General features: G+C 40.6%; 1 protein-coding gene across 5 annotated transcripts in view; it reads left to right on the top strand.

Annotated features, from left to right (window-relative positions):
- The first annotated feature begins 4,356 nt into the window (after nt 1–4,356).
- The window catches only part of TTN (titin), a 312,175-nt gene continuing 303,671 nt past the window's right edge, over nt 4,357–12,860 (top strand). For all 5 annotated transcript variants that reach the window (XM_075317392.1, XM_075317390.1, XM_075317394.1 and 2 more), the window contains exons 1-2: nt 4,357–4,560; nt 5,744–5,847. In XM_075317392.1, the coding sequence (XP_075173507.1) occupies nt 5,757–5,847 (91 nt within the window). In that variant the 5' untranslated portion in view covers nt 4,357–4,560; nt 5,744–5,756. The remainder of the gene's footprint in view (nt 4,561–5,743; nt 5,848–12,860) is intronic.

Raw genomic sequence — 12,860 nt, 5'->3', positions numbered from 1 at the left:
ATATATTTCATTGACTCAACTTTATGCCCTCCTTAGGACCACCCTGTCGATTATGAAAAAAAAATTATAGTGGTATTTGCAATCAGAAAAACTAGGTCTTATTTTAATTTTTCAAAAATATGACTATATATGCTTTCAATTATCTTAATTAGTAAATATATATATATATATATACCATATATATACAGTATGGACCAAAAGTTTGGACACACCTTCTCATCTCTAGAACAACTGTTAAGAAGAGACTTTGTGCAGCAGGCCTTCATGGTACAATAGCTGCTAGGAAACCACTGCTAAGGACAGGCAACAAGCAGAAGAGACTTGTTTGGGCTAAAGAACACAAGGAATGGACATTGGACCAGTGAAAATCTGTTCAATGTCTGATGAGTCCAAATTTGAGATCTTTGGATCCAACTCCCGTGTCTTTGTAGAAAAGGTGAATGCATGGCTGGTTCCCACCGTGAAGCATGGAGGAGACGGTGTAATGGTGTGGGGGGGGCTTTGCTGGTGACATTGATGGGGATTTATTCAAAATTGAAGGCATACCGAACCAGCATGCCTACCACAGCATCTTGCAGCGGTGTGCTATTCCATCCGGTTTGCATTTAGTTGGACCATCATTTATTTTTCAACAGGACAATGACCCCAAACACACCTCAAGGCTGTGTAAGGGCTATTTGACTAAGAAGGAGAGTGATGGGGTGCTACGCCAGATGACCTGGTCTCCACAGTCACCAGACCTGAAACCAATCGAGATGGTTTGGGGTGAGCTGGACCGCACAGTGAAGGCAAAAAGGGCAAATAAGTGCTAAGCATCTCTGGGAACTCCTTCAAAACTACCTCTTGATGCTCATCAAGAGAATGCCAAGAGTGTGCAAAGCAGTAATGAAAGCAAAAGGTGGCTACTTTGAAGAACCTAGAATATAAGACATATTTTCAGTTGTTTCCCACTTTTTTAAGTATTTCATTCCACATGTTTTAATTAATAGTTTTAATGCCTTCAATGTGAATCTACAATTTTCAGAGTCCTGAAAATAAAGAAAACTCTTTGAATGAGAAGGTGTGTCCAAACTTTTGGTCTGTACTGTATATAAGCAAAGATGCAGGGCCTACCCCTAGGGACCTGGAAGACCAGTGCTGGTAACAGCAAAACACACTATAATCCTAGATTTACCCCATCCCCAAGGACTGGTGACAGACTAGATTTGGACCAAATGGATGGCCACCCAGGGCTGGAGCCGATCCAGTCCACTAGACGACAACCAGGTGGGAGGGGATGGACAGTCAGACAGTTAGTAAGTGGAAGTTAGAGGAGACGGACGTACCTGTACTGACAGGGGAGTGTAACGGTGACCTGAGGGCCCAGGTGTGTGGTTGCCGGTAGAGTACGGTGCACAAAGCCCTAGGTCAGGCAAATGTTTCGCCCGGGGATAAGGGGTACTCAGATCCGGGCCACGGGGTCACTTCTGTGGGTATCACGGTGGCGTGATCCGGTCTGTGATCCCAGGCTCCACAGTAAGAAGGGGATTAGGTAAGGGAGATTGTCCGTGACGCCACCCGTGGTGTGCGGTGAGGTAACGGAGCACCGCCGCTGCCGGTTAATGGATCCTGGGGATGATGGTGGACAGCAAGGTGGTGATTTCCCTCCACGGGTAGGGTGTTGGTGTCCCGGGACCCCGGTGGTGTTACGGGGAGGCTGGATGGCTGGGGTTTGCAGGGTGCAGCGCGGCGCGGTGCCGGATGGGACTGTTGTACTCACTCTTCAGATTAAAGTCACACAGAGTCACTAGTAAACTAGAAACTGCCGGAGTCCACAGCCTTCGGTACGGAGGGTATTTAAGTCCCACACACGGTGCAGCAGCCCCTGTTCTTTCCCTGCAGTCAGGTGCCTCTTTCTCTTTCTCCTCAGCCGGGAACGGGGAGTCCACTCCCCTGCAGTGATCCAGGTCACCCTTGGTACCGGCGAGCCGCTACCCTGCCCCGGCTACCTCTGGCCCCTTCCTCACTAACAGCCTATCCCGGCCCTTTTGGAGCACGCTTCTGTAGCAGCCCGGGAGCTACAACTCTCGGCTCCTCCCCTGTCTCTCTCTCCACACTGTGCTCCAGCCCCTCCCCTCCTGCTCTGTTTTGCTCTTACACTGGGGGAGGTGGTTTGTCCTGCTGCACCGGTGTGGGATCAGGTTACCAAGGAGGATTAACTCTTTCTGTGACAACCTGGCTTTGCCAGGGCGTCACACAAATGCTCCAGTCAGACCTGATATAATGTGCACAGTTAGGGGACCATCAAGGACCTCACTGACCTTAGAAGTCTGGGGGCACCAGCAGTAACGGGAGAACCAGGGAACGGAACGGAACACCGACCCTACTAGGTTCACCCTGCCCGCCATACGGACCAGAGACTGAGAGACTACCAGGAGGGGACCCCCAGATGCTCCAAGCCACGGGGACCCACCAACTTGAGAAAGATGCAGGGGAAAGAAGCCACTAGGTCACCAAACTGGCACTAGGACTAAGGGGATCAGTGGTGAGGACTAGCCTTCCTCCGGGTATCAGCCATCCAACCGCTGTGAGTAAAGAGAACCAGTTACACTGCAATCCCTTGTGTGGCCTATCTTCTTTCCACGCCCAACTCCAACACCTACCCCCTAGTTCCCCAGCCCTATTTGCGGAGGGCCCAACATTTAGGCTGCCATCAACATCAGCCCCAGTGGAGAGACTGTGCAGCGGCGGTTCTATCTCCATAATTGCAATCCGCAAGTGGCGTCACGACATAAACTTTATTAAATATTCCCCTGTACATAACCCCTTTTAAAGCGACTCCCAGGGTCACGGCCACGGCCACGGGCAACGGCCACCCAGTGACATGTCCCAGTAGTACACCGCCCGGGACCAAGTACCCCATAGCCTTGGGGCGAGTCATATATATATATATATATACACACATACATGCATACATACATATATATATATATATATATATATATATATATATATATATATGTACACATATATATATATATATATATATATATATATATGTGTATATATATATATATATATATATATATATATATATATAGCATGAGAGAGAGAAAGAGAGACAAAGACAAAAAGATAGATAGCTAGATAGATAGATAGATAGTCACAGGAACGGACATATCATTGGTGGAACACAGGAGCCCAGGAGGTTGAGGGGCCGATTTCTAATCCAAAACAGCTGGAATTATGCGCTTTGATGGGTTATTGGACTGACAAGGGCCCATATACTGTTCTTGCTCAGGGGCCCTTTTCTGTCTGTGTCTGCCAGTGGATAGATAGATAGATAGATAGCTAGCTACACAAACACATATTACATTTATAGCTAGAAATACTGTATATATCTAGCTATAAATGTAATATGTATTTGAATATCTATAGTATCTATCTATTTTTATTTTGCCACCGCATCTATCTATGTCATCTTTGTATACCGTATATATACACCCATACACTGTTGGAGAAAAGTCAGTTCCTGACCTAAACATCCTGTGTTATGGGCCATTAAAGAAAGACAAACCTGAAGAAAAAGGGAGTGCTGCCGTCTGATTTTTTTAATATATCAAATGGACGGTAGGATGCGGTCTGTGAAGGATTTTTGCACCTGATTATAATCTCTCGGTGCTGCTGTGAAAAATTTATATATATATATATATATACATATACATATTTAAATAGCTGTAGTGGCATGCAAAAGTTCCCCCCCCCCCTTGGTCAAAATTATTGTTATTGTGAACAGTTAAGCAAGTTGAAGATGAAATGATCTCTAAAAGGCATTAAGTTAAAGATGACATATTACCTTTGCATTTTAGTCAATAAAAAAATTAAATACAATATATATATATATATATATATATATATATATACAGTATATTTCATCTTTAACATTTTACATATCATAACTATGTCTAACTATATGTATTATGAGAAATGATTTCATTTTTGCTATTTAAGAAAGGAAGATCATTTTTCATAATACATATAGTTAGTCATAATTATGATTTATGACTTAAAGAGTGATAGTTCCTTGTCTCACATTTTTATTTGGTATCCACTGAAATACTAAAAGACTAAAGTCTGGACAGTGTCACTTCCCCCACAGTGCACATGTTGGGTCTCCTCAGTGGAGACAAGTTTCGGAATGACAAATTTAGCACCAGCAGTCATGGAGACAGCAGGTGTGACATTACATAGAGTTGACCACCCTCTCCCAGTATCTCTGAGCAATGGGGTGGGCCCATGAAATGATGATGCGGGTCTGTCAGCAGATCAGGGGTATAAAAGGTAAAAGCACCAAGTTAGCACTTCTGAGCAGTTAGTGCATCCCCAACCTTGCCTCGGGTGTAGGGATTGCATAGAAAAACAAAACTACACACAGCCAACCCCTGTGTAGTTTTGTTTTCTAGGCACAGAGGCCCACCATTTACACACTGGGATTGTCAAACAATATTCTTTGGGATAAAGACGTCGCTTTCCATCACTTGGGCTCAGTCCCAATCCTTGTAGGCACTCTGAAGATATCAGGTCAGTGGTTGCTTTATTTTACTAGTTGGGCTGATTAACTTTTTAATTAAACTCTGTGTATGTTTTTGAAATTTTTTAGCATTTTCATATAATATGTAGAATTAAATTAATATATTTTATACAAAGTCATATAACCTTGGTTATATCTCCATTGGCAGGTAGAGGAAAGAGAGAAGGAGGGTCATTTAGAGATCTTTCTAACTGTTGAATCCCATGAGAGTGATATAAAATTGGAACAACTGTTGTGTTCCATAGGTGAATACTATTGAGGCTGTATCATGGTCCTGGGATGTTTTGTGTGTGTCACATTTTCACAGGTGGAATTCTAAATTGTTTTAATCTATTTCATTAAAAATTGTTTTTAGATATACTAATTGAGGTAGCCTTGGGTGTAACTAATATATATAAAGTATTGTATTGTTACTTGCATATTCACAATATAGATATCTAGAATAAACCCCCTATTTTGTAACTTTTGGTTCTTTTAAATTAACTGACAAGGTTTAAAAGTATTAGTCACCGGTAGACATGTGCCAGGAATAACTCTGATAAGATGCTGGAGGAATCAGCCAGGCTCAGATGACTTTTTAAGGGAATCATCTGCTCCCATATCTGTAACATCCCAGCAGTGGCCACTTGTCACCTGTCAATCATAGCCCCTTTGCTAAATTTAGTACATGCCCTTTTGTGATCTCTCTTGATTCATCTTATTAAAAAAAATACAGATTTTAAAAATAGATTCAATACTTTTTTTTTCTCATATTATTTCATTACTATTTAATTCTAAAACATTTTATTAAAATAGTTTTATTTTCCAGGGTTAAAAAAAAAAATATTTACAACTATTTTATAATTTTAGAAGCTTGGACAATTAAAAATAAATAAATAAATAAATAAAAAAAATAAAATAAAAACTTAATCCTGGTTTACAGTACGTTATGCTTGGTATAAAACATTGTTTTGTAATTAGATATAATAAAAAAAAAATCATTTATTAAAGAGGTCCATTATGAATTAATAATGCTTTTCCACAGTTTTATGTCCACGGTGACTAATCAAAGAATTTTGTAGCCAGCTAGGTTATTAAGTCACCATCAACATTGGATGGCTGCAAAAATATTTTATTCTGACATTTAAAAAAAAAAAAAAAAATCATATTGGTATTTTTTCTTTTTTTTTCCAGAGTGCCTATAAAAATGGCTTCGCAAGCGCCGACGTTTTTACAGCCGGTACAAAGTGTTGTGGCACTGGAGGGTAGTGCTGCAACCTTTGAGGCTCAGATTAGTGGTAAGAAGCTATTTTATTTTATTTTTTTATATATATATTATTAATATTTTTTATACAATATTGTAATATTAATGATATTTGTTTAATTAATTGCCATTCTGTCCATATCCATATTATGATTTGTATATTGTAGTTATGGTAATGTATCCAGATATATTGAATATTAATATGTGTAATCAATAAAATATTATTCTATGATAAATTACATTAAAGTTCGCATGACATAGTCAATAACTTATAGAGAAATTTACTGTGAATGCTGGATAGCGGATATTGTTTTATGATTTACCATATAGCAAAACCTTGGTTAAATACATGAATTAATGTCTAAAGAAATGGACAGATTATCGGGCCTAAAGCTAGGGCTACATGGCAAATTTGTCTGCCACACAATTTGGGTGCGCAAAAGTCAGCGCCATATTGTGACAGACAAGTAGCACCAATCGGATGCGGTTGTTGGTTTTTTTTGTGCCTTACTAGTTATAGGTCACAATGTGATCCCATTCACATCTATTACCTAGAAATATATAGAGATCTTTAGTCACGAAACCTGCCACGGAGACAGCAGCAGTATAGCACCAGCCTAAAATATATGAATAGGCTTCATTTCTGAAAATTTCTGAAACTTACCCATGAAACAAGGATATTTCTACATTTAGGCCACGTTCAGCATTTAGTCATTTTTTTACCTCAGAATTTTCTAAAATCAGGAGTGGAACAATATACAAAAGTATAATAGAAACACGGGCACCACTTCTATATTTTACACCCACTCCTGGTTTTGGCTTACAAGTAGGTAAAAAATTCCCCAAATACTTAATGTGTGCCCATTGTTTAAGAGGCAGGTGACAGCTGGATACAGCCACGTGCACACATTGAGTAATTCGTCAGTTTTTTACCTCAATATTTGTAAGCCAAAACCAGGAGTGGAACAGTCAGGGGAAAAGCATAATAAAAACACGGGCACCACTTCTGTATTTTTTTTTACCCACTCCTGGTTTTGACTTACAAATTCTGAGGTAAAAATCTCACCAAATACTTAATGTGTGCATGTGGCCTAAGAGGCAGGTGACCGCTGTTTACAGCCACGTGCACACGTTGAGTATTTGGTGAACTTTTTACCTCAGTATTTGTAAGTCAAAACCAGGAGTGGAACAATCAGAGGGAAAGTATAATAGAAACACGGGCACCACATTTGCATTTTTTACCCACTCCCGGTTTGGTTACAGATGCTGAAGTAAAAAAGTCAACAAACACTTAATGTGTGAACATGGCCTTAAGCTGGGTTTACACACTGCAACATCTCAAACGACATCGCTGTAACGTCACCGGTTTTGTGACGCAATAGCGATATTGTTTGCGATGTTGCAGTGTGTGAAACCTATCAGCGACCCGGCCCCTGCTGTGAAGTTGTAATCGTTACAAATCGTTCAGGACCATTCCTAGGTCCTTTGTTTCCCGCTGTGCAGCAAGCATCGCTGGAAAGTTTCAGTGTGTGAAAGACTTTGCAGAGACTTTGTTAGCAACTTCCCTTTCAAAAGGCTGCTTATCAACGTCCCCAACAACCAGCTAGGTCGCTCTGCAGGTCCGGATCGCTGTTGAGTTGTTGGCCAGGTTTGCCTGTTTGACAGCTCACCAGCGACTTAGCAGAGACTTAGGGAGGTCGCTGTTACGTCACAAAACCGGTGACGTTACAGCGATGTCCTTTGCGATGTTGCAGTGTGTAAACCCAGCTTTATACTGAGCTTTCCTTCCAAGGATTTTGGCCCATAATAATCCCCTCACAAACTGACTCCCCTTAATTTCAATGGGAATTCCATTCCCATTGAATGGGGCCTACTGCACCCTGCCAAACGTCAATGACAGGGCAAAAACCTGAGGTTCAGATTTTTTTTTGTCAATTCAGGGCAGATTTTTTCAAGACCTCTTTCATACTATTTTTGCTCCATCAGGAAACGCAGAAAAAATAGCACAATGAATTTTAAGTGTGAAACCCATTGTGGAAAAAATATTAATTGTGAAAGCAATCATATTTTTCTATTCTTGCTTTATCTCTCATTATATGCATATTTGTATTTTATGACTTATTTTGTAATCCTGGCCTTAATGTGGGTGATGCCTATAGTCACATGGGCAGGGGCGTAACTATAGCGGGTACAAGTTTTAGTCGCACCCTATGGGGGCCCAAAAGGACCCTTTGGTCCATATTAGATGACCAATACTCATGAAAACAGCCTGTATGAGATTTAGTACTGGGGCCTACAAGCTTCCGTTATGCCACTTCACAAGTCTGTCTTGTAAAGATGGCTGACAGATAACGAGTCAATACAGTATAAAGAAAACAATGATGTATTTATTAGTAGATATTTTTTAAAAACTTTAATGCATATATTTGCAATAAATCTGTGGATAAGGCTATGTGCCCACGGGCGCTCGTACCTGCGGATGTATCCGCAGGTACGAGCGCATGTTTCCCACAGCTGCCCGCCGGCGTCCGCAGCTATTTTTAGCTGCGAGATTACAGCAGAATAGCTGTGGGAAACATGCGGACATTCATGCGGTTTACCTGCGGACGTTCCGGCCTCTATCTCCATAGCGGAGGGCCGAGACATCCGCAGGTAATTCCGCATGAATAATTGACATGCAATTATACCTGCGGATGCGGACATCCGCAGCATGTTCGTCAGCCGCACTTTCCGCAGCGTGGACACAGCACTCCCCATGTCCCATAGGATAACATGGGGAGTGACTGTACATGCTAAAACCTGCGGATTTATCTGGAAAATCCAGAAAAATCCGCAGGTTTTCCGCGGCAAAATCCGCACAAACAAGCTCCCGTGGGCACATAGCCTAACAGTGTTGAAGGCTTATGAAAAAATAACTCTCTTTGTTGCCTTTAGTAACCAATCACAGTACAGCTTTCATGTCATATTCTGCTCTTGAAAAATGAAAGCTGCTCTGTCATTGGTTGCTATGGACAACCACCATTGTTCCATAGATATGCACAAGTATATCGGAGCATATACTATACGATAAATATACTATATGTACATATGTACTATATGAAATGAATTATATGATAAATGTCAGCTACGATTATATGATCTTTGGGGTGAAAATAAAGGCAACCCTACATGAGCAAGAAATATAAAAATACTAATAAGCACTATATCAATATACAGTAATTTATTTGTTGTTACACTCCATCTCTACATTTTTACAGTAATATTTTTTATTTGTAACAATGCCTACATATCTCCAGAGATTAACTTTAAAGGGATTGTATAAGGATAGGAAAAATTTGAGAGAAACAGTGCCTCTCTCATTCATAGGCCATGACTGATATTGCAGGTCAGGCCCATTCAAATAAATTAGGTTGCTCTACAATACCAGACAGTCCATGAACAAGAGTGAAGTTGTTTCTATAAGGCTGCTTTTACACTTTCGACTTTCACAGTCCATGTACAGCCTCAAACTCAACCCGAATTTGACAGTCAAATATTCCATGCTGTGTTAATTTCGGATCATGAGACCCGGCGCCAGTCCATACATTGTGGTCTGTACACAGACTATAATATATGAAGGACTATGGGGTGCATTATTCAATATGGAGGACTATGGGGTGTGCATTATGCTATATAGTGGACTACATGGTCCCATTATATTATATGGATGGCAATATGAGGCCCATTATACTATATGGAGGATTATGAGGTACATTATTATAGGGTGCATTATTATGAAATATAATGTAGGGCCCATTATACTATATGGAGGATTATGGGGTACATTATAATGGGGTGCATTATTAGGGAATGTAATGTGGGGACCATTATACTATACATAGGACTATGAGAGGTGCATAATACTATATAGAAGACTACGTAGGACCAATTATATTTTTTGGATGACTATGTGGAGGCAATTTTACTATTTGGAGGGCAATGTGCAGGCCATTAAAAAATTTTGGGGTGCTTCGCGAGAGCCTTTATACCTTATGGAGAGCTATTTGAGGGCTGTGTTGGGAGCCATTATAGAGTATGAAGAGGTTTGGGGGTCATTACATTGTATGTAGGCCCATTATACTGCATCGAGGGCTGTGTGGGGGTCACAGTTGGGGATCATACTGTTGAGGGGGTACAGTAGGGTCATCACACTGTGCATATGCAGGAATTCACTGTGGGGGTCTCATACAGTGTTTTTGGGTCACTTTTATTGGCATCATACTTTATGGGTACAATGAAAGGGGATTCTAGGAGATTCAATAGGAGAAAAAATACTTTGTAAAGGTGTAAGGGATATAAAGTTGTGTATATTCTTATGTGACCCAGACACATATATATATATATATATATGTATATTTATTTATTTATTTTTAATTTTTTTTTTTTAATTTTTCTGTGAAGAAGGGGGACATTACAACTTTTGGGACCGGTACCATGATTTCTATGTATGCCCCTGGCTATAGGAGCTGGATACATATACATATGTATTGATTTATAACACTATATTGAATGTGTAATAAAACGGCTCCTTTAGGTCAGTTACCAGAATATGCTTTTTATTTTACCAATATTGTACAGAATTTGGGGGGATTTACATACTGATGGCAATGCATCTTCTGGTCCGAGTTCGAAATGGGTTTCATTAGCGTAGAATAGTAGTACAGATGTATAGATTGCTAATTAATAGGTTGGTAGCTATCAGATTTGAAGTCAATTAGTGACTTTGGCAGCAGAGTGAAATGATGACAAATTTATAGTTTGGTTCAAAGGGTCAGATGGTATTAGGCGCAGTCATGATGGGCTATTTCAGGGAGGCTGATCCTCTCTTGATCTATACGAAGACAGCTGTTTCACTATAAAAGGTCTGACGTGTTAATCCCCGGCCTCTATCTCCTAACATTATCATGACTCCAAAAAGTTGTCCTGTCAATCAAAACCTTGACTACAGCTGTCTTTTCTAAAATAGAAGTATACTGAGGTGGCAGCTTTTAACAGTAGGATGTGAATGGACAAGGTAACAGAATGGTGTGTGAATCATTGTATAGGCTGTTTAGTAAAATCATACTAATTAGGCCTCATCGATGCAAAAAGGAATCTGGCTATCTATCTTAGCAATTATACACAGAATACTATTATATTTTGTACCTAGGGCCATTGCCAACACCTGTCAAACATGGGCAAGTGCCAGGTAAATCCATGGTAAATGAAAGGTAGATTCACACATGTATGGAGTGGGCACAGGTGTGGCTGTGTTGGGTTTTATTCACACATCAGTATTTTTGATCAGTATTTCATCAGTATTTGTATACCAAATCCAGGAGTGTCTCCAAAACACAGAACAGGGGTCAATCTATCAATCATAGCTTTTCTTTGTAAGTTCCTCTCCTTGATCTGACATATAAACACTGATACAATATACTGACCAATGAGCCCTATCATACAAGCCAAACTCCTATGATGTCAAGAGATTGCAGCAATTTAAATTTTTACGTGCTGCTGTTAATCATGAAAGTAACATTTAAGAGGTTGGAAATAGAAAATGTTCCTACCAGCTTTTCACATCTACAGGCTGATATTTTTGCCCATTCATTTTTGCAAAATATCTCTAGCTTAGTAGGATTGGATGGAGGCGTCTGTGTACAGCTATTTTCAAGTCTTGCCATTGAATCTCAATGAGATTTTGGTCTGGACTTTGACTGGACCACTTTGGTCTACACCTTCCATTGTAGCTCTAGCAGGATGTTTAGGGTCGGTGTCCTGCTGGAAGGTTAACCTATGCCACAGTCTCACGTCTTTTGTAGCCTCTAATAGGTTTTCCTCCAGGATAGGCCTGTATTTCACTCAATTCATCATACACTCAACTCTGACCAGCTTCCCTCTCCCTGTCGCCATCACCATGTTTGAAGATGGGGATGATATTTTCAGTGACGTGCAGTAATAGTTTTCTGCCACACATTGTGTTTTATTTAGCCCAAAACGTTCTACTTTAGTCTCATTTGAAACAGGGCACCTTCCTCCACCACATGCGCGCTGTGTACCCTACATGGCATGTGGAAAAATGAGCTTTGGTCAGATGATACCAAAGAAGAACATATTTGGCTAAATGCAGAATGGTATGTGTGGCAAAAAACTAACACTGCACATAACCCTGAAAACACCATCCCCACCATCAAACATGCTGGTAGCAGCATCATGCCATGGGGAAGCTTTTCTTTAGCAGGGATAAGGAAGCTGGTCAGAGTTGATGGTATGATGAATGGAGCTAAATACAGTTCAATCCTGGAGGAAAACCTGTTAGAGGTTTCAAAAGACTTGAGACTGGGGCGTAGGTTCACCTTCCAGCAGGACATAGACACTAACCATACTGCCAGAGCTGCAATGGACAGTTTAGGTCAGAGCATATCCATGTGTGTGAATACCCCAGTCACAGTTCAGACCTAAATCCCATTGAAAATCTGTGACAATACTTGAAAATTGCTGTTTTACAGATGCCTCCATCCAATCTCACTGAGCTAAAGATATTTTTTAAAGAAGAATGGGCAACAATTTCAGCCTAATGATGTGCAAAGCTGGTAGAGCTATAACCCATAAGACTTGTAGCAGTAATTGCAGGGGGCTAAATAACATTACAAATTTTAGATTTATTTTCTTAAAATACTTAGAAAGCCATGTATGATGCAGTGTTAGTGCACCCGTAAAGCTGGGTGTACCCTTCCTGACTTCAAAAGTGCACTGCGCATGATCAGAAGTGCAGAAGCTATTCTTCTGATCATGTGCAGTGCGCCTCTCTGAGGCCGGATTCAAAGGCGCACTGACACTGCCTAAATGAGCCGCGCACATATGCAAGATTTCCAGGAGCTGCGATTACGCCAGCTCTCAGAAGTCATGGGGGTGTGTGATAACATGGAAATAAGGCCGACTAGTTTGAGGAACTACAAATATATCAAAAAGACTGACCCACACATCCAACAGGTGTGAACAGGTGCTAGCTGAAAACACAATATAACT

Source organism: Anomaloglossus baeobatrachus, chromosome 7, assembly GCF_048569485.1.
Source record: "Anomaloglossus baeobatrachus isolate aAnoBae1 chromosome 7, aAnoBae1.hap1, whole genome shotgun sequence".
Classification (NCBI taxonomy): Eukaryota; Metazoa; Chordata; class Amphibia; order Anura; family Aromobatidae; genus Anomaloglossus; species Anomaloglossus baeobatrachus.
This window is presented reverse-complemented; position numbering and strand designations above follow the sequence as displayed.